Source organism: Passer domesticus, chromosome 14 (assembly GCF_036417665.1).
Source record: "Passer domesticus isolate bPasDom1 chromosome 14, bPasDom1.hap1, whole genome shotgun sequence".
Taxonomy (NCBI): domain Eukaryota; kingdom Metazoa; phylum Chordata; class Aves; order Passeriformes; family Passeridae; genus Passer; species Passer domesticus.
In genome coordinates, this window is record NC_087487.1 from 245,420 (window position 1) to 271,026 (window position 25,607).

The following is a 25,607-nucleotide window of genomic DNA, read 5'->3' on the forward strand; positions in this document are numbered from 1 at the left end:
AATGTTTTTCTTGCAGTTATCGCTGTGATGATTTTGTAGTCAATGATACCAAGCTGGGCCTGGTGCAGAAGGTCAGAGAGCACCTACAGAACTTGGAAAAGTAAGTACTTCGTTTGCACCCAGACTTCCTTGGGCAGACTTGTAATAGTGCATCATTGAAGTTGTATTTGTTTCATATGTGTATATGTATCTAATTACGTGTGTCTTGATCCTTCTGTGTATCTGACACTGTTTAAAAACCTTTTCATCACTGAGAAGCAGCGGTGCAGAGCAAATGGATTTGATTGATCATGATTGTATGTCTTGCTCTGTTGTCAGAGTTTTGTCAAAAAAACAGCTTTTTTATCAGAAAAATTCAAGAAGTGCAGGTGGAAGTAGTCTTCATATTAATTGTACAGTTCGATTTGCTGGCAAAAAGATCAAGAAGACTTACGAACTTGGAACTGCACAGAAGAGACATCTTTTCCTTTGCCTCTGTCTGATGCTGTTCCACTGGAAAGCAGATAATCTGATCCTGGGTGGTGTTTGTGCTGTAGCCAGTCCTAGAGGACAAAGAGTGTTTGCACAGTTGGCCCGAATCTTACCTAATGCCAAGCAGAAATATGGGTGCATTCAGTGCTTCCATATACATCAAAATGCCTCTGAGTTCACGTAGTACTCCTGCTACGAAATTCCTGTGATCTGGGGAAATCTCTGGATCCTCCCTGAGCTAAGTGTATCAATTACTTGGTAGGTTATATTAATATTTTCATTATTTTCCATCCTCTTTTGATGGTCTTGTCAAGTACATTATGAGATGTAAAGATGTTTAAGTATAATGAGAAGTGAATTAGAAACATCCAAGCAATCTAACTTCTTAGAGGGGTAAAAGATACAGTGGAGGCTTCCATTCTGTGTAATGGTAATTTTTGAATGCTTGGGGGGCATTTTAATAAAAAAGAAAGAAAAAGGAAAAAAACCTACCAACCAAATCCTAAAACAAGCTATGATTGCAGGATCAAATTAGAGAGAAATCATCAACTGGTTTAATTGAGGGGCCATTAATTTCCATTGATTTGCAAAAGACTAAGCAATTATTTTTGTAACTTAGTATTACACAAATGTTAGAACTTCATGTATTTTTCTTTAAGTAAGAGAAGTCAGCTATAATACACAAGTACTAACATTCCACATATTCTTGATTTTTGGTAACTTAATTTCATCCTGATTTTTTTTAAGTTGTGTTTTTAAAGGCTTAGATTATTTTCCTGACAGAAGAACTTAATTTCTTTGACCTAGGAGAAGGATGAGTATTTTAGATGACAAGTAGCTGCTACTAAGGCCACTCTTGAAGGAAAACACCCCTGAGCAGAACATCCTGTGTAAACTCACTGGTGGGCCATGGGGCTGTGCCCTGAGGGAAGTGCAGCCAATTTCATACTGCAGCAATGGGGAGCCTGTTTGCTGTCAGTGACGACTGGTGACAAATGGAATCACTTTGTTGAACATGAGTGGATTTTCTCTAGTCCATTTCACACAATACGTTTTTTCTGGTAAATAACTGCTTTTAATTGCTTTCCAACAGTTCAGCCTTTACATCAGACAGACATAGGAAAAGAAAACTATTGGAAAACTCATCTCTGAACAGCAAGTTATTGAAAGTAAATGTAAGTACAACAGATCAGATACAGGGAGTTTAAAGGGTTTTTGTAAACCTGCTGAGATTTATAGTTGGCCTAGACCCAGACTGTGCTTGGTGCACTTTAGCATCTTCTGGCCACACACCTGAAAAAGCCTCTTCACACACAAACATGGCTGATGCTCTGCTGTATTTCTGTTGATGCAGACTGAACTTTCCTGGGCTTTAGAAGGGTTTCATGTCAAGATGGAGCTTTGCTTTACTGAGGAGGCAAGGAGCTTTTGTAATTTTTTGGTTTTTTGGGGTTTTTATTGTTCCAGGTGCGGAAGGCAAAGGAAGAGGTACATTCTTCAGGGAGGCTAAGAGTAATTGTTCTGAAAAAGTAAAAAATGTTACCAGTTTTTTAAAAGAGCTCAGTAAAACTTGCTTTCAATAGGAACTACGGACTGTTTTTAAGCTTTTCTTCTCCATTTGTCTTCCTGCTATTTTAACTTCAGATCTGCAGGATAGCACCCAGGAGAGGAGGATCCAGCCTTGGCTAGATGGCTGAAGGGCTGGATCATTTCTTCCAAACAAAGAACATCACAAGTCAGATGTCTCTTTTGCACAGATTGGATTACGGGAGTTTCTTATTTTCATAATTTCTCCCAGAATTTGAGGATGGAGAGGGGAGATACTGACCCAGCTGTATTCAACTGGTTCATTTTTACCCTTGAGAAAATGGGGGAGAGATGGAGCAGAGCTTTTGGGCTGTGGGACAGCAGTGTCACCAAAGGGAGCTGGAGCAGCAGATCCTTCAGCCATAGGAACAGCTGCCTGAGGGGATATGAATGGGAATAAGAGCCCGGGGTAGAGCAAAGCCTAGTTTAGTTACTAAACTAAGTAGAAGGGTTTAGTTACTTTTAAAAATGCACTACTACAGTCAGTTTAGGCTTGTCTGAATGTGCTGTCTGACCTTCCTGCACTGTCCCAATCTTGCAGAGATTGAGGTAGCTTGGGAGAAATAGTGGGGCTTTTTTGCTATGGCAGTACCCAACTTCATTGTCTGGAAAACTGAAAGCCAGTTAAAACCAAAATAAAAATTCCAGGCAACGTTTAGATAAGGACAAGACAGACTTAGAAAGCTTGAACTAAATGTTTTTTTTATTCTTCCTACTCTGTGCTGTTTTGTCAGTCTTATTAATACTTCAATATTGCCTCTAACAACAGATTATTTTTTATTGTTAGCATATTGAATCTTATCTTGAACTGCAGGGGCAATGCTGCATTAGTGCTGTGCCACTTGGGGCAAGAGTGAGAAAATACTGTGCTCAGGACACTGTGGTATTTGTACTTTGAGACGCTAAATGATTTAAAAGCCCAGCTTTTAAATTCTGTTGGAACAATGAAGAATGCCCAGAAATCTGATGAACTTCCAGTGTGGTATTTTGTGGACAGTGAAATGTGTCCAAATATTGCAGATTCTAGAATGATAAATGCAGTGTTGTCCACATTTTTTCCCCTTTCCTCCCCACTCACCCTGGAGATAATTTGACAAAAAGCAAGCACATCTCTGGGTTCATTTGTTCTAGGTTCTAAATGGTGTGTATTTTGCTTCTCTTTTTTCAACTCTTTGCCTCTTCTTTGCACAGTCTAACGTGACTGTTTTATTTCCCAGATAAGTGCTGTTTTCTTGTCTTTCAAAAACCCTTCTGGCCATCACAGAATCCCACTGAGACTCAGACTAGTGCTGGTGACTTGAAAACAACCTGGAGGTGGCCACACTGTGCACATTAGACATGGGAAAAGATAGATGAGGATTGGTACTTTTAATTTTTCAAAGGCACTGTAGGGAAATTGCTGCCCAGTTCTAACTGAACACTATTGGAGTGTGAATATTTAACATGCATACACACAAATCCTTGGCAATAAGAGCCTGCAATTAACTGTGTTGTCCTGTTCTAGATTTATTTGCACAGGAAAAGACGTAGTATCATTTTCTTTTGACAGGAATGAGTAAGAGTTTTCATGTCAAGATGGAGCTTCAGGGCAGTTTGAGCTGCTGAGGTGGTTGCTTTAGCTTTGCAGCTGCACTTGGTATAGTTGGTTATTGTTCAGATCTGTGCTTGATCCAGCAGTGATGGCTCTGGAGGGGGGGAAGTGGTGAAGCAGTGATAAACCTTTCTGTAACCTAACTGTTCTCATTCTAGGGAAGCACCACTGCCCTTTGTGCCACAGGCCTTCGGAACCTGGGGAATACTTGTTTCATGAATGCAATCCTTCAGTCACTCAGGTACCTTCCCCAGCTCTCCCATCACTCTCAGGGGCTTGTGTGCTGTAGCATTGGGCAGGTGAATTTGGCATGTTCCCACTGGACAGGAGCGTTATCTGAATTTGCAGGAGTGGGTGTGCGTGGGTTGATAAAGTTGTGTTTCATGGTGTGAGGTACATGCTGTGGTACAGTATTCCAGGGGAAACGTGCCGTGTCCTTGGCAGAGCAGGAGAGTGCCCCTTCACTGCCGAGGCCAGTAAAATAAGTTAACTTCCTCTGCAAATGCAAGTCTTCGTTGGTAGGAAATGATAGCTCAGTCTGGAAGGGTATCCCTTAGTCAAAGCAGGGCCAAAATGTAATTATTTTAGGAAGCTGGGATGACAGTGATATTTGTGGATCTGCGTGGTTACTGATCGAAGGTATTTGCTACAGTGTTTCTTGTCTCTTGAACTGTTTGTGATTGCTGTCCTGTATCACTGCATGAGGTGTTTATGCATTTCAAAGAACAAGCTCCAGAATACATAATATTATCCTTTTTCTCTGCCCTTTAAGGATTTCATTCTTATTCCATTTTTCCTAGTAACATTCAGCAGTTTTGCTGTTATTTCAAAGAGTTGCCTGCAGTGGAGCTGAGGAATGGGAAGACGGCAGGGCGGCGAACTTACCACACCAGGAGCCAGGGGGATAACAATGTGTAAGCTGTGTGTGCCTTGTGAGCTCTTAGCTGTGCGGGAAACAGCCAGGTTGGGCTGCTGGGGCCACTGGACACTTTTGATCTTGCACAGTTCACAGGGGACACAGAAGAATAGTTGTTTACAAATAAAGAAACTTATCACTTGCAGCTTGCTGTTACAGATCTGATGCTGCAGGGAGAGGCAGTCAGGTAGTGTTGGAGTGTGACATGTTAAATCATGTTAAGAAGTCCTCTTGATATGTGCTGCAGATATTATGCTACTGACTTCCAGCTAAAATAGGGTCATGAAGCTGTGACTGCAAGTCAACCTACTGCGACTACTACTACAGAAAGTTCAGGAGTAAGTGATTGATGAGCTGTAGATTGCTTGAGCAAGCATTAAAAGGATGATCTTAGCAGAGTCTGCAGTAAAATGGCAAACAGTGCATAGGTGTTCACATGAGTCCATCCTGAACTTCTGAAATATTATTTCCAAATCTGTCTTCAACAATTGTGGTTAGGATTTTGGACATAAAATCTTTGAAGCTACTAGAAAAGATATTTACCCAGTCGTTACAGTCTTAACCCAGCTAATGTCTAATACTTGTACCATTGAACAAGTAAACCTCTAAGGGTTGTAAACAAACACACATTAAACACCAGCTCTTACTTTCTTTACAGTTCACTTGTGGAAGAATTCAGAAAGACACTCTGTGCTTTATGGCAAGGAAGCCAAACTGCATTTAGTCCAGAGTCTTTATTTTATGTCGTTTGGAAAATAATGCCAAATTTTAGGTAAGTTTTTTTAAACATAACAGTATTCTTGATTGCAACCACATATTGCTGGTATCCTACTCTAAAATGGGCTGCATCCACAGGATGCACTCTGTGCAGCTTTCCATATGCCTACAGATGTGCTTTGAAGAGGATATTTGCTTTGATCAACAGCTTTCTGTTCATCACTAGTGCTTGCTTTTTCCTTCTGCCCTTCTACCACATGTAGCAGTTTCAGAGGGGATAGAGATCTTGCATGAGAAACAGTGGTAACTGTGGAAACTTTGAGCTAGTGCTCCAAAGGAATCAAGCTATTGACTGGTTGGTAAGTGCCAAGCGCAGGGTGTTGACAGAACCCAGACTTGGCTGCAGTAAGAAAATGATGTAGTCAGATTAAAAAAGATACAGGACTAAATGCAAACATACTGGCTGAGACTTCCTTGATTCTCTCAAAATACAGTAGTCAACAGCTGGACATAATATAAGGGCTATAACAGAAAAATCCTGTGCATAATAAGCATTTTGGGCCCATACTTAACAAAACAGATGATAAAGTGGAAAAGGTTACCCAAGTAAACCCAAGTATCGCTCCTCTCAAAGGCCTCCCTGTCCTGACCCCCGATACTCTTTCAAAGGAGCACTGAAACCTGTTAGGATATATTGTGAAGAAGGTAAGTTGCTGTTGTAGTTTATCATAGTTTGGTTTTTAGTTGAGGAAAAAATCCACCAACTACGGAAGTAATTCCCAATAAAAACTGTAACAGCTTCCTTTGGACCTGACAAAACTAATCCGCTAGCTAACTTGAAATATTGACACCCTGTTAAACCACTTAAAAAAGCGAAATATGCCTCTGTGAAATCACTGTTAACAACATAATCCCATTCAGATGAACAGAAACAGCTGAAAGCAATGCTGCAAGCCTCCAAAGCCACTGCCTGGCAGAAATCATGTGACCAGCAACAAAAAGCCATTTCCTAAGTAAAGCCCAAATAAAATTAACTCGTTCAGTGCTATAGAATTCCATTTAAAAACAAACCTGCCGGTGTCCCTTCTCCCAAGTAAAAAAAAGAAAATTAAAAGTACATAAAAAGAACAGCATAAAGAAACCAACATCGATAAGCAAAAAGAGCCAAAGCCCAAATAAGGGAAAAAAAAAAGCCTTAGTCTTAAGCTAAAATTCTCTTCTAAAGCTATGATGAAGATACAATTAATACATCAGACTCTTTTTCCCTATAACTCATAAAATGCCTTGGTGAGATGTAGTGTTCTAACCACAGCCATGAGCAGAACCACCAATACTAAAGCAAGCAGATGCTGAAGTAGCTGTAACTTGATGAAAAGCTTAGAGATTAAATGAAAGAGATTAAAAACTTTGCCCCAGGGATAGAAGAAGAGACGTCTGTTTCTTAGAAATAGATAAAGAAACCTTTTGTTTCTGTACTAGAACAGCTCATCCTTAAAATTTCACCCAAATAAACTGAAATGACCCATGGTAGTAGTTGTGAAAAAAACTACCAAATGTGGGAGAGACTTCACAATTGTAAATTTCCGGGTGGCTGCTATTAGTGGAAAATTAAAACCATGAAGGAACTGTTTCTTGTGAAAAAATCTCTATGACGTGGCAAGAAATACTTCTCTCCCCAAGTAAACTGAAGAAAGATTATTTTAAAAGTAATAAACTGACTGAAAATACCAAATTTTGTCTCTTTACATTGTCAGAGAGAAAAGAAAGAAGAGTTGGAGGGAGAAGTGTTCTGAAGGTTTATTCTGATTTCTTAGTATTTTTCTTTTAGTTTGGTTAATAAAGATTTCTTTATACCGTTTAAAGTTTTGAGCCTGCTTTGCTCTCCTCCTAATCCTTATCCTGCAGCAAAAAATGAATAAATAATTCTAATGAGTGCAAGCAAAAAATGAATAAATAATTCCAGTGAGTATACTGGCATTTGGTCAGTGCTAAACCCACTACATTAATTGGTGTGTTAACTGAAAAAGTCAGATTAGTGAACCAAAACCACTGCAGTTGCTCCATGTTCTCACATAATAAAGATGTCCTCTTACCTGTTCTATCTCTAGCACTGCTGAAGAGATGCTGTGAATACATCTGCTCAATGAATAACCCAAACAACACAACTCTGTTCATTGTTATTCACACAGCTAGTTATGTTTCATTTAGCTTATGAGAATCAAGGAAGTTTAATACCAGTAGTTGCCAGCAATGACCACAACATTCTAGTCAAAGAAATATCATCCCTTATGTCTGTGGCCAGTTTCCCTATTACAGGCTTCTCTATAATTCTTGTTAACCAAGTGAGGAACCTGTTCCTTGAAGTTCCTCAAGCAAATTTTCAGCACTGTGGATTCTGTCACAGCTTTTAAAAGAAAAAGTGCGCTTTTTGGAGGGTTCTCCCTCTTCCCAGTTTTTTGGGAGCATGTCCAGGATTAACGGATAAGGGAGCTCATAAAATCAAATGGAAAATAGTCAGCTGCTTTTAGCAGGTCCCTAGTCCCACATGATGCAGGGATTTGAATTTTTTCAGTGCTTAGTTGAAACTTCTAAAAGCTAACAATGCTGAAATTCCAGTTGTGTCTTGTGTGGTCCCTGGGAGATGGGGAGAAGGCAGATGGACATATGTGTGGAAGAAAGATGGAGCCAGCAGCCTGCTAGCTGCACACCAGCTAATTTGGCGTGTGCTTATGGAGCCTGAAGTGGTGGGGCAAGGGAGAGGCAGCTGGAAATTGGTTCCGTTGTTTTAGTCCAATGAGATTTTGGTTGTTAAAGTGAAGGACTGTGGGTGCAGCTCTCCCTGAGGAGGGTTATAGAGGAAGTTGCTGCTTCTGCTGCCCTCTGTGCCCCTTCGCCTCACACTGCAGCAGGGAGTAGAGAATGCCATCTGTAATTACTACAGGCACAAGTGCAGGGCCTCTGGGCTCTCCTGCTCCCTGGCTGCTCTTGTGCTGCATGCCAGGGCAGTTCTGCAGCCTCACGCTGAGTTGCGATATGTGTGTTTTGCTGATTTACTGCTGCACAAGTAGTGTACTCTATTTTCCTGGTAACAGATCCTCTTTATATCCTATCCTCTTGCCACTGGGGAAAAGTGTTGGGAGTGGGCTTGAATTTTTCATGTAGGTGGACATCAGTTTTGTATACAAGCAGACTGTCAGAGTAACTCTGCTTTTTGCTGAAGGGCTTTAATATAATTTATTTTAAACAGTGCATTGTCCATATCATTGTGTCCTTTTAAAGATCTATATAATGATGTATCTTAACAAATCTAAAAAATTTTCCATCTATAATTAGTATACTTCTATGCAAGTATTAATACATGCACCAGGAGCACAGCTAACAATGTGGAACAATTCCTGAGATTTATTTGTTGCCGACCAAGTGTGCCAAGCTCTTTTAGAAGAATTTCATGTCAAAAAGGTGTCTGAAGCAAATACTTTCCATACATTTAATCTGTGGCTGTTTAGTGTGGTTACTTATGTGATTATTGAAAAAATCTGTATTCAGTAAACTAAGCAAATCCTGTGGTACTGTAGCAACTTTAAAGCCCTGCAAATTAACATGCAGCTTTGAAGCAGAGTTTGGGTTTGCTACTTTGTTTTAATGAACATATAATTACTTTGCAACTTTCAGCCAATAAGCCCTATCTTGGCTGTACAGGACTGTGGCCTGTTGAAGCACAGCAGTTTCCGGGTGCTGGGTTTTCTGTTGTAAAAGGTAGGCAGTGCTGCCCATGTGTCTATATACAGACTCCTTGATTTATTTTAAAGCTGCTGGTTTGGAAGAAAGCATTACTGTAATCCTACAAGGTGAAAATCTTTTATTTTTATTCTGTTATCTCTTAGCAATACTCTCACTGGACGCATCCATGTTCCTCACTAAGCACATCAGCCTCACATTGCATATTTCTGTTGCAGTGAGTCTGTTAGCATTTCTCTCCCCTTCTGGGTACTCTGCCATGAATCTTACAGGATTTTTCCCTCCCCTGAGCACTCGCATTTATATACCCATTTGTATTTCTCTCCCAGACATTCCTACCTGACAGTTATTGCCAGCAGTTAGGTAGGGTAGTGAGGTGGAAAAGGGGAGGCCTGATAAAGCAGCTTATGAGAATGGATAGGAGGTGGAGCAAATCTCTTGCTATGTAGAGATTTCTGTAGCTTAGGCCTACAATGACCTGCACATTTTTAGGTCAGTGTTGCACAAAGCTTTCAGTGTTTCACTATGTATCTTGTCATGCTTTGTCTCAATAGTCAGCTTAATGGCAAGTGAACAGCAGCTGTTTGTTGAATTTGATGCATGGTTCAGCTTAAATAACTTAAAAGGCATGTTTTATCCTGATGGCTTCTCTATTCTTTTCAGTAAGGTTTCTTAGTGGCGAAATAATAATGGTGATTGAGCAGCATTGCTGCTGATGGCACAGCATATGTGAGACTGGAGCCCTGTCCTACCAAATCCAAATTCTCAAGAGATGCTCTAAATACCCTCACCATTACCTTCCTCTCCCAGAAAATGAGTTATGCAGGGGAAGTGTGCAACTTGAAGCATGGCTGTAGATCTCGTCTTAGAAGAAATGGTGCTCTCATCCTAATTAGTTCAGACTTCATGTTGATGCTGAAAGATGCATGTGGAAAACAAACCTAGAGACTAAATTCCTGCCTTTGGTGAGGAGGGGACTAAACAGACAAACACACACTTGTACTTGCCAAAGTGAGTGGGATCAGTGACTTGAGTGAGAACCAGTTCAGAAATACTTACTCTGCATCCCACATGAACAATGCATTTTGTGGTGTCATTCTTTTGAATCTTACCAGGTTTGAGATTGCAATATATTGACCTTCATCTGTGGCTGATTCAAAGTAGGGACGGATATTCCGCTGTCTGAATGAGATTCAAAGCAGTTCTGCTGAGGCACAAATCAAACATAGTACCAAAGGAGACAGAGGAGAAGCCACTGCTGCCATCCATTGTGTATTTCAGTTAACAGAGACACAGTCCTGAGATGCCCCTGGCACAGGCAGGGCTGGTGAGGCCAGATAACAATGTGGTAGCTCCATCAGGCCCAGCGTGTTGTATGGGTACATGGCCGGTGTCTGCTGCTCCCTGCTGTTTTCTCTTCCTATAGGAATTGTATATTCTTAAAGGTTTCTCCATTCTCACAAGAGGCATGCAGACAGTGCAAGCTGCAAAGGACCAAAATCACGTAATTTGTTGGGACATTGCCGTGTCTTTCCAGAGGCTACTTGGAAAACTTTCTTGGTACCAAGCACATATGGAAAGTCTGCTCAGACCCTGGTGCTTGCTGTGTGTTACCTCTGAAGCAATTTTGTTGTTGTTTTCTTTTCTGTTAAGGGGATACCAGCAACAGGATGCCCACGAGTTCATGCGTTATCTTTTGGACCATCTACACCTGGAACTCCAGGGTGGCTTCAACGGTGTTTCACGTTCAGTAATCTTACAAGAAAATTCTAACCTGTCTGCAAGCAACAAATGTTGCATGTAAGAAGTGGTTTTTAATTTCTCAAAGCCTTCATGACTTTGCATGGGTCTGCATGTGGTGGATCTGGAATTTCAGATTCAGTGTTCCTTGTTTTAAGTTTCTTCAGTGCTTCTAACTTTAGGCAGTACAAAACTGTAGGTTATGAACATGAGCATTCTGTATGATTTGTGTCCCTTCAAAAGGAAATGTCTTAGATCAGCAGTTTTCATAGATGTGAGTGAGCATACAGGCTAGTTGTAAAGACATTTTAATTCACTACTCTTTCAGAAATAAGAAACTGTATTTTCTATACCCCATGGAATTCTTTCTTCTTCCCAGACGATATAATTGTCTTAGGGTGATAGCCTGAATGCTGCAGGAGTGAAAACGATGGCCAGCAATTTTGATGTTTAAATTGTGAGCAGACCTCCTGGATAAATGACTGCGTAGTGCAGTTAGCTCTTGAAGTCAGTTTTCTAGCAGATCATCTCATGTATCACTTGACAGTTACAGTTGGTGCTTTTTTTTATGCATAATTCTGGTTTTCATGCTACTGTGTACCTTGAAACAGGTGTAATTTGGGTGTTTGACTCCTCTTTCTGTATTTCTCAAAATACTGGTTTTTCTGACCTCTGCCCTAGCTGTGTTTTCTCTTAGATTGAAACTCTCACAAGAGAGAAAACCTTTTATTTGCTTCTGGAAGGCAAGTTGTCAGATCAGCCTTCACATTTGGTCCCTAAGTCCTTAATTCCCTACAGAAAACTAGAGTTTGAGTTTTTCTTTCTATACTGATTAGGACAGAGTAAGCAAGCCTGAGATGCAGGATTTTATAGATGCTTTGTTAGGAAAAGCCTAACAAAGTTCAGACTGTGCTCTTTACTGCAATTATGTTGTGTTGCTGGTGCTTAAAAATCCTCCAGAAAAATCTTAAAATGTTTGTAGAATTGACATATATTTGAAATCTAAACTGATTTTGTTTTGTTGGTATTTTAGATGTCAAAATCCCAGGAGAATTTAACCTTTGTTCACCTATCTACTGTAAATTTATCTTGTGAAGGGCTGTTCAATTGCGCAGTGATGTGGGATAAGCTGCCCTTCTTGTGAGAGCACTTTAATGCTTCCAGTAAAATAATAGATAGGCGGGTGAATGTTTCTTGTGCACCAGTCCATTTGAGCAGCTATTTCCTCTTGCTCAGGAAGAGTTGAAATGAGATGTAAAGATGCAGGTGGAGTGCAGACAAGGAATACAGGTTTCTGCAAGCCTTAGTAGTGTATAATAATATAACTCAAAATTTGTGTGTTTTTTACGTTGGACTGTGAGAAGCAGGCCCATTACATAATCTGCTAAAAAATTCAGTAGGAGAGTAATGAAAGCTTAGAGAACAATGCTGATCTTGCACATTGTTTATCATGTCTTAATGCAACTTAAGCTGCTGTTGGCAGTGAAGTGCAGAAATGTGCTCAAAGTCAAAAGCACATGTAAGAAAGGGTGTGGAGTTAAAACAAAAATATGTTTGACTTGCCAAAGAAGAAAAAATTTTTGTTTCAGATGAAGTCTTAATTACAGGGTTAAAATCCTGGATTTGTGTGAGCATCCACTCTACAACTCCACTACAGAAATGCACCACACCTTCAGTTTGAGCATCTGCTTAGAGCCCCCCAGTTCACCCTTTCTTTAGGTCCAAAATAAAGCAGTGTAGGCACCACACTAATGTGATGTGTCCCTGGGCAGCTGCAGTGCCCATTCTGCCTGGAGCATGCAGTCCCTGTTTCATTGGCGCGGCCAACAACAGGAGGTGTGAGCACCAAACATTGGACAGGTGTTGGGAATTCAGCTCAGGCTTTTTGGCTGACTGTACTTCTCTGATATGGTTTGTCTAGAAATGGAGCGTCTACTGTTGTCACTGCCATTTTCGGAGGCATTCTTCAAAATGAAGTCAACTGCCTAATATGTGGGACTGAATCTAGAAAGTTTGACCCATTCCTAGGTAAGGAAATGCTGCCTCTTGTATTCCAAATAGTGTGTGACTTGGAGCAGAAAATTAAATCTGAAGCTTGATATATTTAGATGTCACATGACAGACCCAGCATGTCAGCCTGAAAAGACTAGGCGTCGCGCTATTCAGCCCTAATTTTGTTTTTCAAATCATTGCTTTTCTAGACCTTTCGCTAGATATTCCAAGTCAGTTCAGAAATAAACGTACTAAAAACCAAGATAGTGGACCAATGTGCACGCTACGAGGTAAGAGTGCCTGGCTAATGGAATTACACCAGCCCAAAGAGGATTTTCTTTCTAATCAGAGCATTTCTAATGTAGTTCACTCTTCCCAGACACTGATCTATAGTGTTCCCTATGGGTGTTCACTGGGGCTCTGTCCTCGGATGCATGTGCCCATGCCCACAGTGAGGGTGGCTCCTGGGGCTTCTGCATTTAAACCACATCAATGCAGTCCAGCAGGTTGGGCAGCAGTACTCTTACTGACTTTGGTTTTCACAGGATGTTAGTTTTTACAGATTTGTGAATAGACTTGCTGAAAATTATGAAATACTCAACAAAACCCTGTTGTTGTGTCTGTTCACTTTGTATCTAAAGCCAAACAGGCTTTAAAAGTTGAGTTTTCTATGTTAGAGGATAATTTATCTTCATTTGAAAGCAGTTTTGCTGAATGTTAGATGGAATCTTGTTTGGAAGATGGAGATTTTGGACATGCCTGTTTTTTCTTTCAAACTACTTCTAGCTGCTTTCAGGGAAGTTTGCATGTTACAACACGTTATTGTATTAAAATATACAGCTTTTTTGCTGCTCAGATATATCTAACTAGAATGATTGCAGCAGGTGAGCACGCCTATGTTGTTGTATTTGTTGTATTTCCTGTTACAATAACCACTTGATGGATCTGCTTTTTCTAGATTGTCTTCGCAGTTTTACAGACCTGGAAGAACTTGATGAGACAGAGCTGTACATGTGTCACAAATGCAAAAAGAAACAGAAGTCTACCAAAAAATTCTGGATTCAGAAACTACCAAAGGTACAAGCATGAGAAGTAACAGTGTGACAAAATGTCAAAGGAAATAATGGTTCAACCAAGACCTCTTCCTCCCCTTGGCTATTGCAGTGTCCAGCATCGAGTTCAGCTCCCTCCTCTAACACACCTTTTCTAACTGTCCCCTGTAGGTGCTATGCTTACACTTGAAACGCTTTCACTGGACAGCATATCTGAGAAACAAGGTTGATACATACGTTGAGTTTCCCTTGCGAGGCCTAGACATGAAATGCTACTTGTTAGAGGTAAGAAGACCTACTGATGCCTCCTGCAAGGAATTTGTTCCATGGCATACATCCTTATTACAAATTACAGGGTGCTACTGACATTTGAAGAGTTTCTGTTTTTTCCTACCACAGCCTGAAAACAGTGGCCCAGAGAGCTGCCTCTATGACCTCGTGGCTGTGGTTGTGCATCACGGCTCAGGGTGAGTACATGGAGCCAGCCTGTCCTCCTGGCACAGACCTTCTCCCACTCAGGTACATGCAGAGATAATGAAGGGGTTTCTGTCCCGACAGCATGTATTTTAATTGGTGGAAATAAGCCATAGTTTATAAGCTGGCAGGGAGCTTAAGCTGAATAAATTTCAATAGATCCAACAGAGTCAGGCCTGTGAATGCTCCTGGCAGCCTTTGGGGTTAATGACTGTGTGAGATTAAATGAAAATAGTCTAGTGCCTCTACAAATAAAAAAGCCCTAAACCAAGAGGAGGAGTCAGAGGACCTTCCAGGAATTAATGTCTCATTTTGAAATCCTTACTACAAAACAGGACTATATTTTCCTCTTTTTATTCATGTTGGAAGCTACATTTGCATTTTTGTTAAAGGGTATGAGCATGCTTGGAACAACTGCCGCCCAACTATGCATATGGTGAAAGTGATCATCACCATTACCTTTCCTGCAGCAGCAGTGAAGGCTCACAGGCATGCCCAGGGAAGACGCTGGGCATATTTTGAAGTTACGTTACTGGGAGTCTCTTAACTTTTCACAGCCCTGGACAGATCTGTTGAGAGTAACAGTAGAAGGGACAAGACAACGTGTTCTTGTAGAACTCTAATTTGAAGAATTTGAGCCCCACAGCTCAAAAAGAGAAGCATCTGCTGTGCAGGGCTGTGGGTACCTTCCTTCCTCAGGCTGCTGGCAGTTCCTTAGCCTCAGGAGAAGGTGCCTCAGTGAGGAGTGTCCCTGACTGTTGTCCCTCTCCACAGAGTTGGTTCTGGCCACTACACAGCGTATGCAGCGCACGAGGGCCGCTGGTTCCACTTCAATGACAGTACTGTAACCCTGACTGACGAGGAGACTGTGGGCAAGGCCAAGGCCTACATCCTCTTCTATGTGGAGCGCCAAGCCAAGCCTGGAGCAGAGAAACTTTAATACCTCCTTTGCATTCTTATCAAGTCCACCGGACAAACATTTCCATTTTTCATAAATACTTGATCCAAGACTTACTAATTTCATTGTGCACTTTGCAATTTCCTCTTGTGGGTTTTTGTTTTGTTGTGTCAATGGTAGCATTTGACTTACTGAACTTGGACACAAACTAACTTTTTTTTTTAGTTATACCAGAAAACCTCAGCAGATTTTGATTTGCTGCTTTAGTTGTGATAACTCAATTTTTATATATATAGTTTCATGAAATAGTTATTTGACTTTTTTATATTGTTTTCAGTTCTCACTTTCTAAAGGCATATTTACATCAAAAAAACTGTCCTCCTTACAAGAAAGATAAATGTGCTTTTAATCATGAAAAGCAATACAACTTCATGCTGTTCTCAGTCCTATTATGTACATATGACTTAATCTCTTGAAATCAAGGAACTGTTTGCACATACTATTTTCCCTTGTGCAAGAAACTTAAACAGTGACCTCTGATCAATCATCCTTTATCTGCAGAAGAGAGGCAATATAACATCATTAAATACACCAGGTAATTGCTGCTATATTGGTGTGTATTCAGGCTCGTGACTTTCAGGAATCATTGTAAATAAACAGTTGGTTCAATTGTATCAAAACTGCAATTTAATTATAGTACTAGTCAGATATGCTGCCCCCTACCCCCTGCAAATTTAAACAATTATCTTTACCTGTCTAAATTATGTTGCCCTTTATGGTTTTATAACTGAACCTGAATTGCATTAGACATCTCTTGGTTTAGACTCTCATCCTGAAATTGGATCATGAACACTTATGTGCTTGAAAATTGGGGAGACTTTCTGCCAGTAGAATCCCAAGCAGAACCCCTTAGTTCCTAGTGGGAATTGGATGTACAGCCCCAAGGGCTGGGGTTTGTGAAAACAGGTATAGGTCTAAATGCAGCTCTGCATGCAGCTCTGCTCCATGGCTACAGTTCACTTGGAAGCAGGAGGAGACAGATGGTGTTGCAGGTGCTTTGCATGAAATTGTTCTATCAGTTCAAATGCAAACTCAAGGAAGGATGCTCAGTCTCTCACAGCAGTGCCCTCACAGGGGAAGTGCTAAGCCAAGCATGCTTGTGACTGGAACAGGCTCAGAGAGCTCCTGTGGCATTTACACACTGGCCCCAGGTGGCATTTTTTGTTCAGTCTCTAGGTGAACACTGGAATCACGGTGCAGTTTCTAAAACCTGGCTACGTAATAAAGACTACGCTAAAAAAACCCAAACCAGTTTTAGCTTTACTGCTGATGAGTGGAAGTGAGCTACTGTGATGGGAAAGGCAGACAGGAAAACCATTACTGCCAAAGCCAGGAATGACAGAAGACATGAGATTTGAGAACTGCTGCATTTCAGATCTGCCCCTTCAGTCTCTCCTTTCTAGCTGGCTCTCTTGTACCAGGCAAAGAGCTGGACACTCCTGAAAGCTCAGTAAGAGGAGAATCCAGTTCATGGAGAGTCCCACCACCAAACAGCGGCTCTCAGTTCTGTTCACTAAAACTCCAGTTGGGAGTCCTGTTTTAGCTGATGCCCTCGAAGGACACAGCGGCGGGGCAGCGGGGGTTGTTGGAGTGCAGCCCAGAGCAGCCTGGGGCACAGGGAGTGCACAGCAGTGCCTTGCCCTGGGGTCCTGCTGGCTGTTCACAGGCCAGGGTAAGGACAACTTGCAGTCAGGCATTTGGTACAGGGCCATTCTTGGGAGCTTTGTTACAGCATCTTAAACCAGGAAAGGGAGAAATTCGAGAAATCTAAAACTGCAGAAATCATTCAGTATAGCTAATCGCTTTTGAAGTATGCACACAGGTTAAGACTAGAGAGTTCTTTGATACAGTGACATATTTATAAGGATGTTGTCTTTTACTTAAGTCGAACAGTAACTAGAACTTATCATTTCTTTAAGTTGTAGATAGTTCGTCACCTTCCCTTCCTTACAGGCAGTCTTTCTTCTAATCAACGAGAATAGGTTGCTGATACTGAAGACAAGCAGAAAACGCAGCAGGTAAAGCATTGTACCACATTCCTGCCATGCCTGCTGCTCACAGGGAGCTGTGCAGATGCCACCTCTAGCTGTGTTTTCTCTGCATGCTGCTTGGACCAGATTTCTTTAGAATTTACCTTTGAGAATGCCAAGCTTAAAATACACAATTATCTCGGCCAGCAGCAGTTTAACTTACAGTAGTCAGGTGTATGTAGTGTTCTTGCAAAACAGTGATGTAAATGTGCCTTTCTGTATTTTTAGAAATTTAAATTTGTAATGTTCAGCAACATTCACTTCTTTTAATCTACTTGTCAGCAATTGTTTGGGTCAGAGTTATGTTCTGACTTGAGCATTTTCTTTCAGTCCCATTTGCTGTGTCCCACGCATGTCCTGGGCACTGGTGTCTCCAGCAGGGCCATGTGGGGCCTGTCTGGGAAAGCGATGCAATCACAGCAGGCTGCCCTTGCAGCAGGTGCTGCTCAGGACTCAGCCATATGCTTTGCTGGAACAAATACATTGTAAATCCTTTCCTAATTTAACTTTCTCCCACTGCAAACTCAGATGGACAGTATGAACAGTTTGTTGTGGCAACACAAGTATTTCTCTTCCTGGTGGAGAACTTTCCTTATCCACTGTATTCTATTCAGTGTGGTGTTGAAAAAAAAGAAAGTAACTGAGCACTGAACCAGTAACATAATACTGCACCTGGCCTAGTATTACCTTTTTAACCTAGCTTGTATAGCCTATATTTATCTACTCGCTTCTTGGGGGGAATATCTCTTTCATTTAAGCCAAATGTTTTTTTTCTACTTACTGCTCATCATAGTACACACTAGCTGGCAAGAAGTTTTTTTTCTTGCTTGAGACTGCTCTGCAAGTAGCAACTGCTCTCTACAGTTCAAAGACTTGCATCTTTTTCACCAAAATGTGTCCAATCAAAGGTTGTCCTTTCATTACTGATTGTTTAGCCACGTATACAACTGGAGCCAATATTTATGTCAATCAAAACTGCAAAATGTCTAGCTCCTAAATGTCAGCAAGAGAGTTTAAAAGTTTGAGATAGGAAGGGATAGTGGACTTGTATCAAAAACAGGAGGCCATTTATGAAGATTTTACTAAATCTTTGGGAAGTGTAACACATGGTGTTAAGAAGTTCCCCCAGCAATGTTTCATTACTGATGTGTCTGTGTCTTACTGATGAGGTAATGGGCACCTTGACAGCTGATTCCAATGTGCTTTAGGATATTCTCAAGTACTGTAGTGCCATAGTTGTAATTGTTTACCATTAAAATCTTGTATGTAATTTTCAGTGAGGATTACTGACTGTGCTCATCTTGTGTGTTTCTGGAGCATTTCCAGGATGAATGTGAATTATATCTCATCATATAGTGTGTTTATGGAAAATGTGCCATTAAAGTGTCTCCTTTCCTTAGAAAATGAAACTTCTTGTCCTACAAGCTTGCAGAACATTAGTGTATATGCTCTGAACACAAATGGCAGAATACTGTACCTTGCTCTGGGAAAAACAAAATAAAGCAATTGCAGTGTTCCTAACTCTCTAACACTTCTACCAAACTTAGCACCTAACCTCAAAGAGGACCTGCCATTCCATTTTAAATGCCTTGCCACCTAACTGCTGTTAATTTTTATGTCAGATTGTGGTGTACCCCCTCTGTCTGGCAAGAGTCCATCTTAACATCCTTGACATTCAACTTTGCTTGATTGTTGATTTGTTGTTAATTTTTTTTTTTTTGGGGGGGGTAATTAGTATTTTTTAAAATAGTATTCCTGTATGTGTAACTCTGAGAAGTTTCAACTGTTTAAACCTGCTCAAAAACAAAGGTAAGTTCTTGAGATTTGAAAATGCTAATACGAGAATGAAGAACACCTGCAGGCACATCTTTTAAGCTGCTGTTTTCCAGTAAACTGCATTACCTGGTATGTGAAATCTTCTTGTTCCTTTTGTGGCATTGACCAGAGCTGTTATTGACAGGGGGAGGGGAAACAGCAATTTCCTTATCATTTCAAAGAAAATATTAAATGGCAAAGGATATACAACCACGAAGACTGGCGATTGTTAAACACAACTTTGTCTATATAGTAGAAAGTTACTAACTGAAGAGTGAAGCAGAAAGAACTGCCATTTCTTTGTGTATGCCAGCTGTGTTCAGACACACACACTACTCAAGCACTTCCTCAAGCTATGATTGTTGCAGACTACAAACAAATTTCTGATCATGTTTTTCAGAGTTGAATTTTAAACTGCATTCTTGGGGTGTAAAGGAGGAAGTAAAATTGAGTCCCACTCAACTTTGTCCTGTATTAAAACACTCCTAATTAAAATGCCATAAAGTCTCCCAGCTACTGTTTGTGTGCAGGCCACTTGAAAAACTCCTCCAGTGCTGTTCGCTGTAACTTCTTATGGATTTGTTGAATGTATTTATTCTCTGGTATTAACACCTGGCAGAAAGGGACTATAAAACACCTTAATCCCAAGCATTTTTGTTTCACAAGCTGGAAAGTTAAAGGGATGCTTAATGCTTTTAATTCCAACCTGCCCTTGCTGTAGCTTTATTTTTCTTCTAGGAAGAACTTTTTTCTGCTACGCTTTCTCCAGTTTCTGTACAACAGATACTTTTACCTGGAAAACCACTTTCTTATCTCCTTATTCCACCAAAGGGTGGAAAAAAGATTTCTGTGGTAACGGAACTAAACCTACAAAACCAGAACAGCTAAACTTGTAAAATTCAAGCCAACAGAAGGCATTAAAAGCACAAGCTCACAAGGAACTAAACATAGCCTCGCTGTTCCCATGTGTGGCTGCCTCTATGTCATTGCTTCCCTCCTGCAGAAGGTGGGGACACCGCTAGCTTTGTCTATAGAATCACAGCTCAGCCTCAAATAACTGGGCAGGAAACTGTCCGTACCTCTGGGGCTGGTGAACTGAACTGCAGCCCGTGTGTGTGCTTCAAGGCACCCAGAGAATGTTTCAGCTCCTAAGAAAGTGTTTATGAAAGTTCCATTATCCATGTAGCAGTCGTTGAACATGAACCAAATGTGCAACCTCAGAAAACTCAAACAACAAATAGAGATGCAAGTATACTCTGCCAAACCAAAGTGCTGCTCAGCCAAATCTCCCGCATGGGAAACACCGACAAAGATACGCCTGGCAGCTGTAGCTGCAGTCCCACCCCACTCCAGGAACTCAGCACAAGAACTTTCCTAAATTCCAGTAGAGTCTACAAGGCCGGGGGGGGGGAAAAATCCCTTTTAAGGAGGCATTTCATGACACTCAAGTTGTACATGGACAAAGGAGGCACAAGCTACTTACATGGTTCTGTTCCTTTCCCTGTTCTGAGCTTCTGCACCAGTTGTTTACCAAAAATAAACCCCATTCCACAACCATATATGTGCAACAGCCTGCTGGTGAGTGTGAACCCCACCCCCAGCACTGCTATTACTCCACCCAGCCAAGACACTCTGCCACTGCTGCTGGGCAATGCACATAACCCAGCTCAACCGGGAATGCCTTTTACATATCTTCTCTTTTCTGGACAAAAACAGTAGGAAAAATCTAGCAAAAACATGTCACAAGCTACTAGAAGTGTTTCAGGATCCTTTATTGTGGTCTTTGTTGAACTTTCATTCTCCAGTGGAGCTAAAGAAGGATAATTTTGTCCTGGGACCTGCTTTAAAACACTTATCCATCTGCTGGTATTCAGAGAGAGTCAAGATGTGTAACATTGAGGACTGGATGAAAAACAGTTTCCAGAAAGACTTCTGTAAGAGGCATGAGAACACTGTCAGTGATTTTTTACTAGACGTTTGCAACAGGTACGTTCTGTGGGTGTGAGTGTGCAGTAACTGCCTTGAGATGAGTGAAGTCAAGAGTTATTTCAAATACTCCATAACCCCTGCCTGAAATGGAGCATGAAGTACATGAATGCTTTGCCTTTACAAGTGTAGTGTTAGTTCATTTTACAGTGGCAATAGTGTATACGTCCTCTAGATTTCCCTTAAGTCTACATTTTCCTTCTTTTTTTTCCTCTAAGAATTCGTTTTTAATATGGGAAAGTGCACTCCCGCCTCCCACACTGCTGCTCAGCTAAGCTACATTCTGGCAGTGTCTGGGGGTGCCTGGATCAGAGCCCTGATTTCAAATTGAACACGCCTCATTACAATCAAGTTCAATTAACACGTTACTAAGTGTCAGCTTTAGTTCAGTCTAAAGTTCTGAAGTTTAAACTCCTAGCTGCTTCTAAACTGCAGTGAGGGAAGAGAAATGCCACCACAGAAAAGCAGCTCTGGGTGCACAGCTTTTCCTTCACAGCTCTGCTGCTGTGAGAGAGCTCTGAGGAAGGAGCAGAGCAGGGACAGGAGGAGGCTCATGGAGCAGAGCCAGTCCCACTGGGGCAAGCAGGGCTGGCTTGGTCCCAAAGCAGAGCCAAGGGGCCGTGGCAGTGACTCCCTGATATGGTGCACCTCTGTCACAGCCCTCAGCTTTGGAAAACAACTGAAAAAATTATGGGATAGTGACAGGAGAGAGCCAGCAACAGTGCAATCTCAAAACAAGGACTGAAAAGCAGCTTCAAAACAGATTAAATTGCAAGTACCAGCTTTCTGAAGTAAATGTTCTAGAACAGTTGATAAAAATCTGGATTAATTAAGGAGGAATGGGTATACCTGTGCCTAGAGAGGATAATATAAGGTCCTACTTATTTTTGCTGCAACCCACTGAAAGCATTTCCAGTCAATTCCTAGCACTGTGTACAAAGAAAAATGCAAATTAAATATCCAGCTTTTCTTCCCGTGTTTAAAGTAGTTTTATTCTGTTAGAGCCTTTGTTGACTGCTGCCACCTTTTTCCTGAAATTGCTCCTAAGAGAAAAGAGTTAAAAGAAAAAAAAAATCTGTCTAGAGGTCTCACAAGAGCAACATTAACACAGACCTGTGTGTGATGCTCTGTTTAGCTAGGTGCATGCTGGATTGCTACTGCCTGAAGAGGGGGCTGGGCCAGGAGCCAGACATGGCACATGTTTGCAGGCTGCTGTACAGGGCTCTGCTCAGCACAGCAGCTGCTCCAGGAGAGCTCCTGCACAGCATCAACACCCCACTGGGGACAGGCCTTTCCTGTACTTCCCCAGGCCTACTCAAACAGCAAGAAAAAGCTTTTTTCATTTGCTGCATCATCGTTTATAACAACAGTTACAGTTTCAGTGACTCAATGGAAAGTTTAAGAGCTGAGTGGGGTTTGAACATCAACTCTTTAGGAAGCAGCTGGCACCTCTTCAGTAAATCCAAGGAGATTAAATGTATCTGTAATTCCTAAAAATAAAGAGTGGGAGTGCCTTACTTGCTCATGCTCAGATGCCTGCACAGCAGTCTTCTCTCAGTTGTCCTCCACTTCATCCTGAAATTAATCTCCTGTCTGCTGGCTCTCCACTGTCTGTGCCCAGAGAAGCACAGCACCATCCAACTCCTTAAGAAAAAATGATGCAGCCACAGCTTAAACAGGCCACTGTGCCAGCTGAGCTAAAGATGTTGCTACCGACAGAAGAAGCAAAGGAAGTAAGCTTTGCCTTTAGTTAAGCTGAACATTAAGATCTACATGTGCACTCACCTAGTTGTGCCTCCTTGTCCCTCCTGATGAAGAGGAGGCATTTTTCCAGCCTTCGTATTTATTCTTGATGCTATTTGCTTCTGCAAGCTCTGTGATTTATTTCTCCCATCTCACCTGTCACCATCCTGCTTTCAGATGTCCAAATCTGCTGTCTGTGACCCTCTCTGGATGTGGCCATGTTACAGATGACTGCATTTTGCAGCTTCTCAAGAACTGCCCAAACCTGAAGAGCCTCAAACTGGAGAACTGTGTGCAGATCACTGACCACACCCTGCAGGCAGTGACCCTCCATGGAGCATCACTGCAAACGCTCCATGTGGATTTCTGCCGCAATGTAACACAAGCTGGGCTCCAGAGAGTCAGGGAAAAGTGTCCTTCAGTAATGCTGAGAGCAGAGAGAAGTGCTAACATGATCCCAGACAGTAAGCCAGGAAAAAAGCTGATGCTTGAAAAAGCATCAAGAAAATTGGTTCAGCTTTAAAGAGTAGGTATTTTACCTCACTGAGGTAGCAATGAACTGTCACTACTTCCATGGGCTCTGATCAAGTCCAAACAAACAGTTGTTTTGTAATGGTTAAAGACATGCATCTCCTCCTGAATGGGCTTCAGGAAATAACTGTTTGCTGTCTGTTCTTCCTTGAAACTGGGAAACTGCATTGCTGTCACAAAATACCAGATCTGCTGAAAACTGCAGTTCTGGTACCCTCGTGCTGCAGATGCCCTTACTCAGAGGAGGGAGGAGAGGAGGGAAGCAGCAGTGTGTTTATTGAGGCCAAATAATTTGATAGAGTTCAATAAATTTTATGAACTTTTAAGAAAGTTTAACAGTAGTTTGACATGGTGCAGTAAGTTTGATGGCAAGGTTCACTGCCTGCATGGAAGAAACACAGAGTGAACTGAGCCAGAATGAGTCACAGAAGGGCCTGAGAACACAAACCTTGAGGAAGAGCCTCCCACTGGGTCATGAGTTCAGACTGGACCCTGCACTTTCAAAACTCCTTAGGTGATGGGCAAGGGCATAAAGCCACAGCAGAGAGCCTGAATCACTGGAGGATTTTCACAAATTTCAGGACAAGAGTGATTTACAAACTTCTGTTAAAGTGTATTACCAGACAGTCATTCCATCCACTAAGAAGGATAACCACTCCCTGAAATATCTTTCTAGCAAAAGCAGAGTACTGATCACCAGCACATCCTCAATGATTAACAGCGGCAGCTAATTTACCAGGCTTTTTCATTTAATGAGAGAAGCATGGATTCAAGGCACACAAAACACAGTTTGACCCTCTGCATGATGTACTTACATAATAAAATATGCACTAAGTTAGTTTTTAAAGCTGACATTAAAGGAAGTGCAATCTGAACAAGTGCTAGTTCAGAGAACTAACCCACAAGACAGTGACTAACAGCCTGTCTTTTAATCCTAATTAGGAACACAGTACAGACCAGCTGTATACAAATACCCATTTCTCAATGCAAAGTACAAAACCAGTAGCTATTTCCATCCCAAAGCTGTCCCCTTCCTGCACACTGCTCTGCTACCTGGAAGTGAAACCTTTTTTTACATACTTTTGATTCTATGCCACCATCTACAAAATTTGACACCAAAGAGGACTTTACAGCTCTCAACGTAACTGAATATACTTACTTCGCCTTCTGATCCTGGTTAATTGATCCACAGATATACTTGGTACTCTCTAATTTGGCTGAGGTAACAAATAAATCACATCATTACAGCAACTTAGTCAAAAAATACTGCAATTCTAGAGAAATACTTGATCAGTATGAGCATCTGTAAAAAACACTCACCAGAAAACTGATGGGGAAAATAAATTATTCTATCTTCATGGAGATATTTAACAGCATGACACCGTAAAAGTGGCATTTCATTAACTCCTTCCTAAGGTTTAAAGAGGGCCCTTATACACCACAAGGTAAGGAAGAAAAACATGTGTGGATAAGGAGACACAGCCATCCTCACCCAGGACTGACAGCTACAAAAGGACATTGCTGAGCTGAACAAATTTACTGTGATTTGGAAATTGGGAAGCTGACACAACTTGTACCTTGGATACACTGCAACAGTTCCACACACTGCTGGCAAGCCAAAACAAGGCATGAACTTACACAGCCACTGCAGCAAGCAACGAACCTTCTTGTGCCACTAGCTCTCCCAGCACTCTGTGGTGAAAGACATGTCTGTAGTTGTAACAGGAAAGGATTTTCAAGTAGCTACAAGACATGAAAGCACATTTGCATCTGTCTACATATTACTTAAGCCTTTTTGCCAGTTTTCTACAAGGACTGGGGTGGGGGGTGGGGGGCAGGGGTAGGAGGGGCATGGCATTTTGTGGGGTTTGTGGTTTGTTTTGTTTTATCATTTTCTTTTATAGAGCTAAAAAGGGTCTTCAAACACTATCCACTTGATTTCTTTGCCTATTTGTTTAACGATGCTCTAACTTACTACTTTGTTCTTCCCCTCCTTGAATGGGATATTTGTTCATGACATGGTAAAATCTGAACACTAGTGTATTGATACATTTTTTCAGCATCAATAATGAATTTTCTTCACATTCCAATTTGAAAATGGAGTATAGAAAATGACGACATTTTACTTAGTGTATTATGGAAGGATGGAAACATGTCTACAGTTTTCTTTAGTTCCATCAAGCCATTAAAGTTCCATCAAGCACAAACATTTAATCAACATTCCCTGTGCTTTTACTGTTAAATGCCTCCAAAAAGATCTTCATTA

At 41.3% G+C, this 25,607-nt stretch overlaps 2 protein-coding genes across 11 annotated transcripts in view; both read left to right on the plus strand.

Moving 5' to 3' along the window:
* The window catches only part of USP3 (ubiquitin specific peptidase 3), a 43,364-nt gene extending 24,569 nt beyond the window's left edge, over positions 1-18,795 (plus strand). For 7 of the 10 annotated variants that reach the window (XM_064388883.1, XM_064388875.1, XM_064388876.1 and 4 more), the window contains 12 exons: positions 17-100; positions 1,565-1,646; positions 3,808-3,890; positions 4,450-4,563; positions 5,224-5,337; positions 10,674-10,820; positions 12,682-12,788; positions 12,962-13,042; positions 13,711-13,829; positions 13,976-14,089; positions 14,204-14,271; positions 15,053-18,795. In XM_064388883.1, coding sequence (XP_064244953.1) covers positions 17-100; positions 1,565-1,646; positions 3,808-3,890; positions 4,450-4,563; positions 5,224-5,337; positions 10,674-10,820; positions 12,682-12,788; positions 12,962-13,042; positions 13,711-13,829; positions 13,976-14,089; positions 14,204-14,271; positions 15,053-15,218 — 1,279 coding nt within the window. In that variant the 3' untranslated portion in view covers positions 15,219-18,795. The remainder of the gene's footprint in view (positions 1-16; positions 101-1,564; positions 1,647-3,807; positions 3,891-4,449; positions 4,564-5,223; positions 5,338-10,673; positions 10,821-12,681; positions 12,789-12,961; positions 13,043-13,710; positions 13,830-13,975; positions 14,090-14,203; positions 14,272-15,052) is intronic. The other 3 variants (XM_064388882.1, XM_064388884.1, XM_064388880.1) reach the window with 2 other exon arrangements.
* A 373-nt stretch (positions 18,796-19,168) lies between these two features.
* Positions 19,169-25,161, plus strand: FBXL22 (F-box and leucine rich repeat protein 22). The gene is made up of 2 exons (XM_064388897.1): positions 19,169-21,067; positions 22,988-25,161. Exons 1-2 carry the CDS (start codon positions 20,733-20,735, stop codon positions 23,331-23,333), a joined length of 681 nt encoding a protein of 226 aa, XP_064244967.1. The 5' UTR covers positions 19,169-20,732; the 3' UTR covers positions 23,334-25,161.
* Positions 25,162-25,607: the final 446 nt, after the last annotated feature.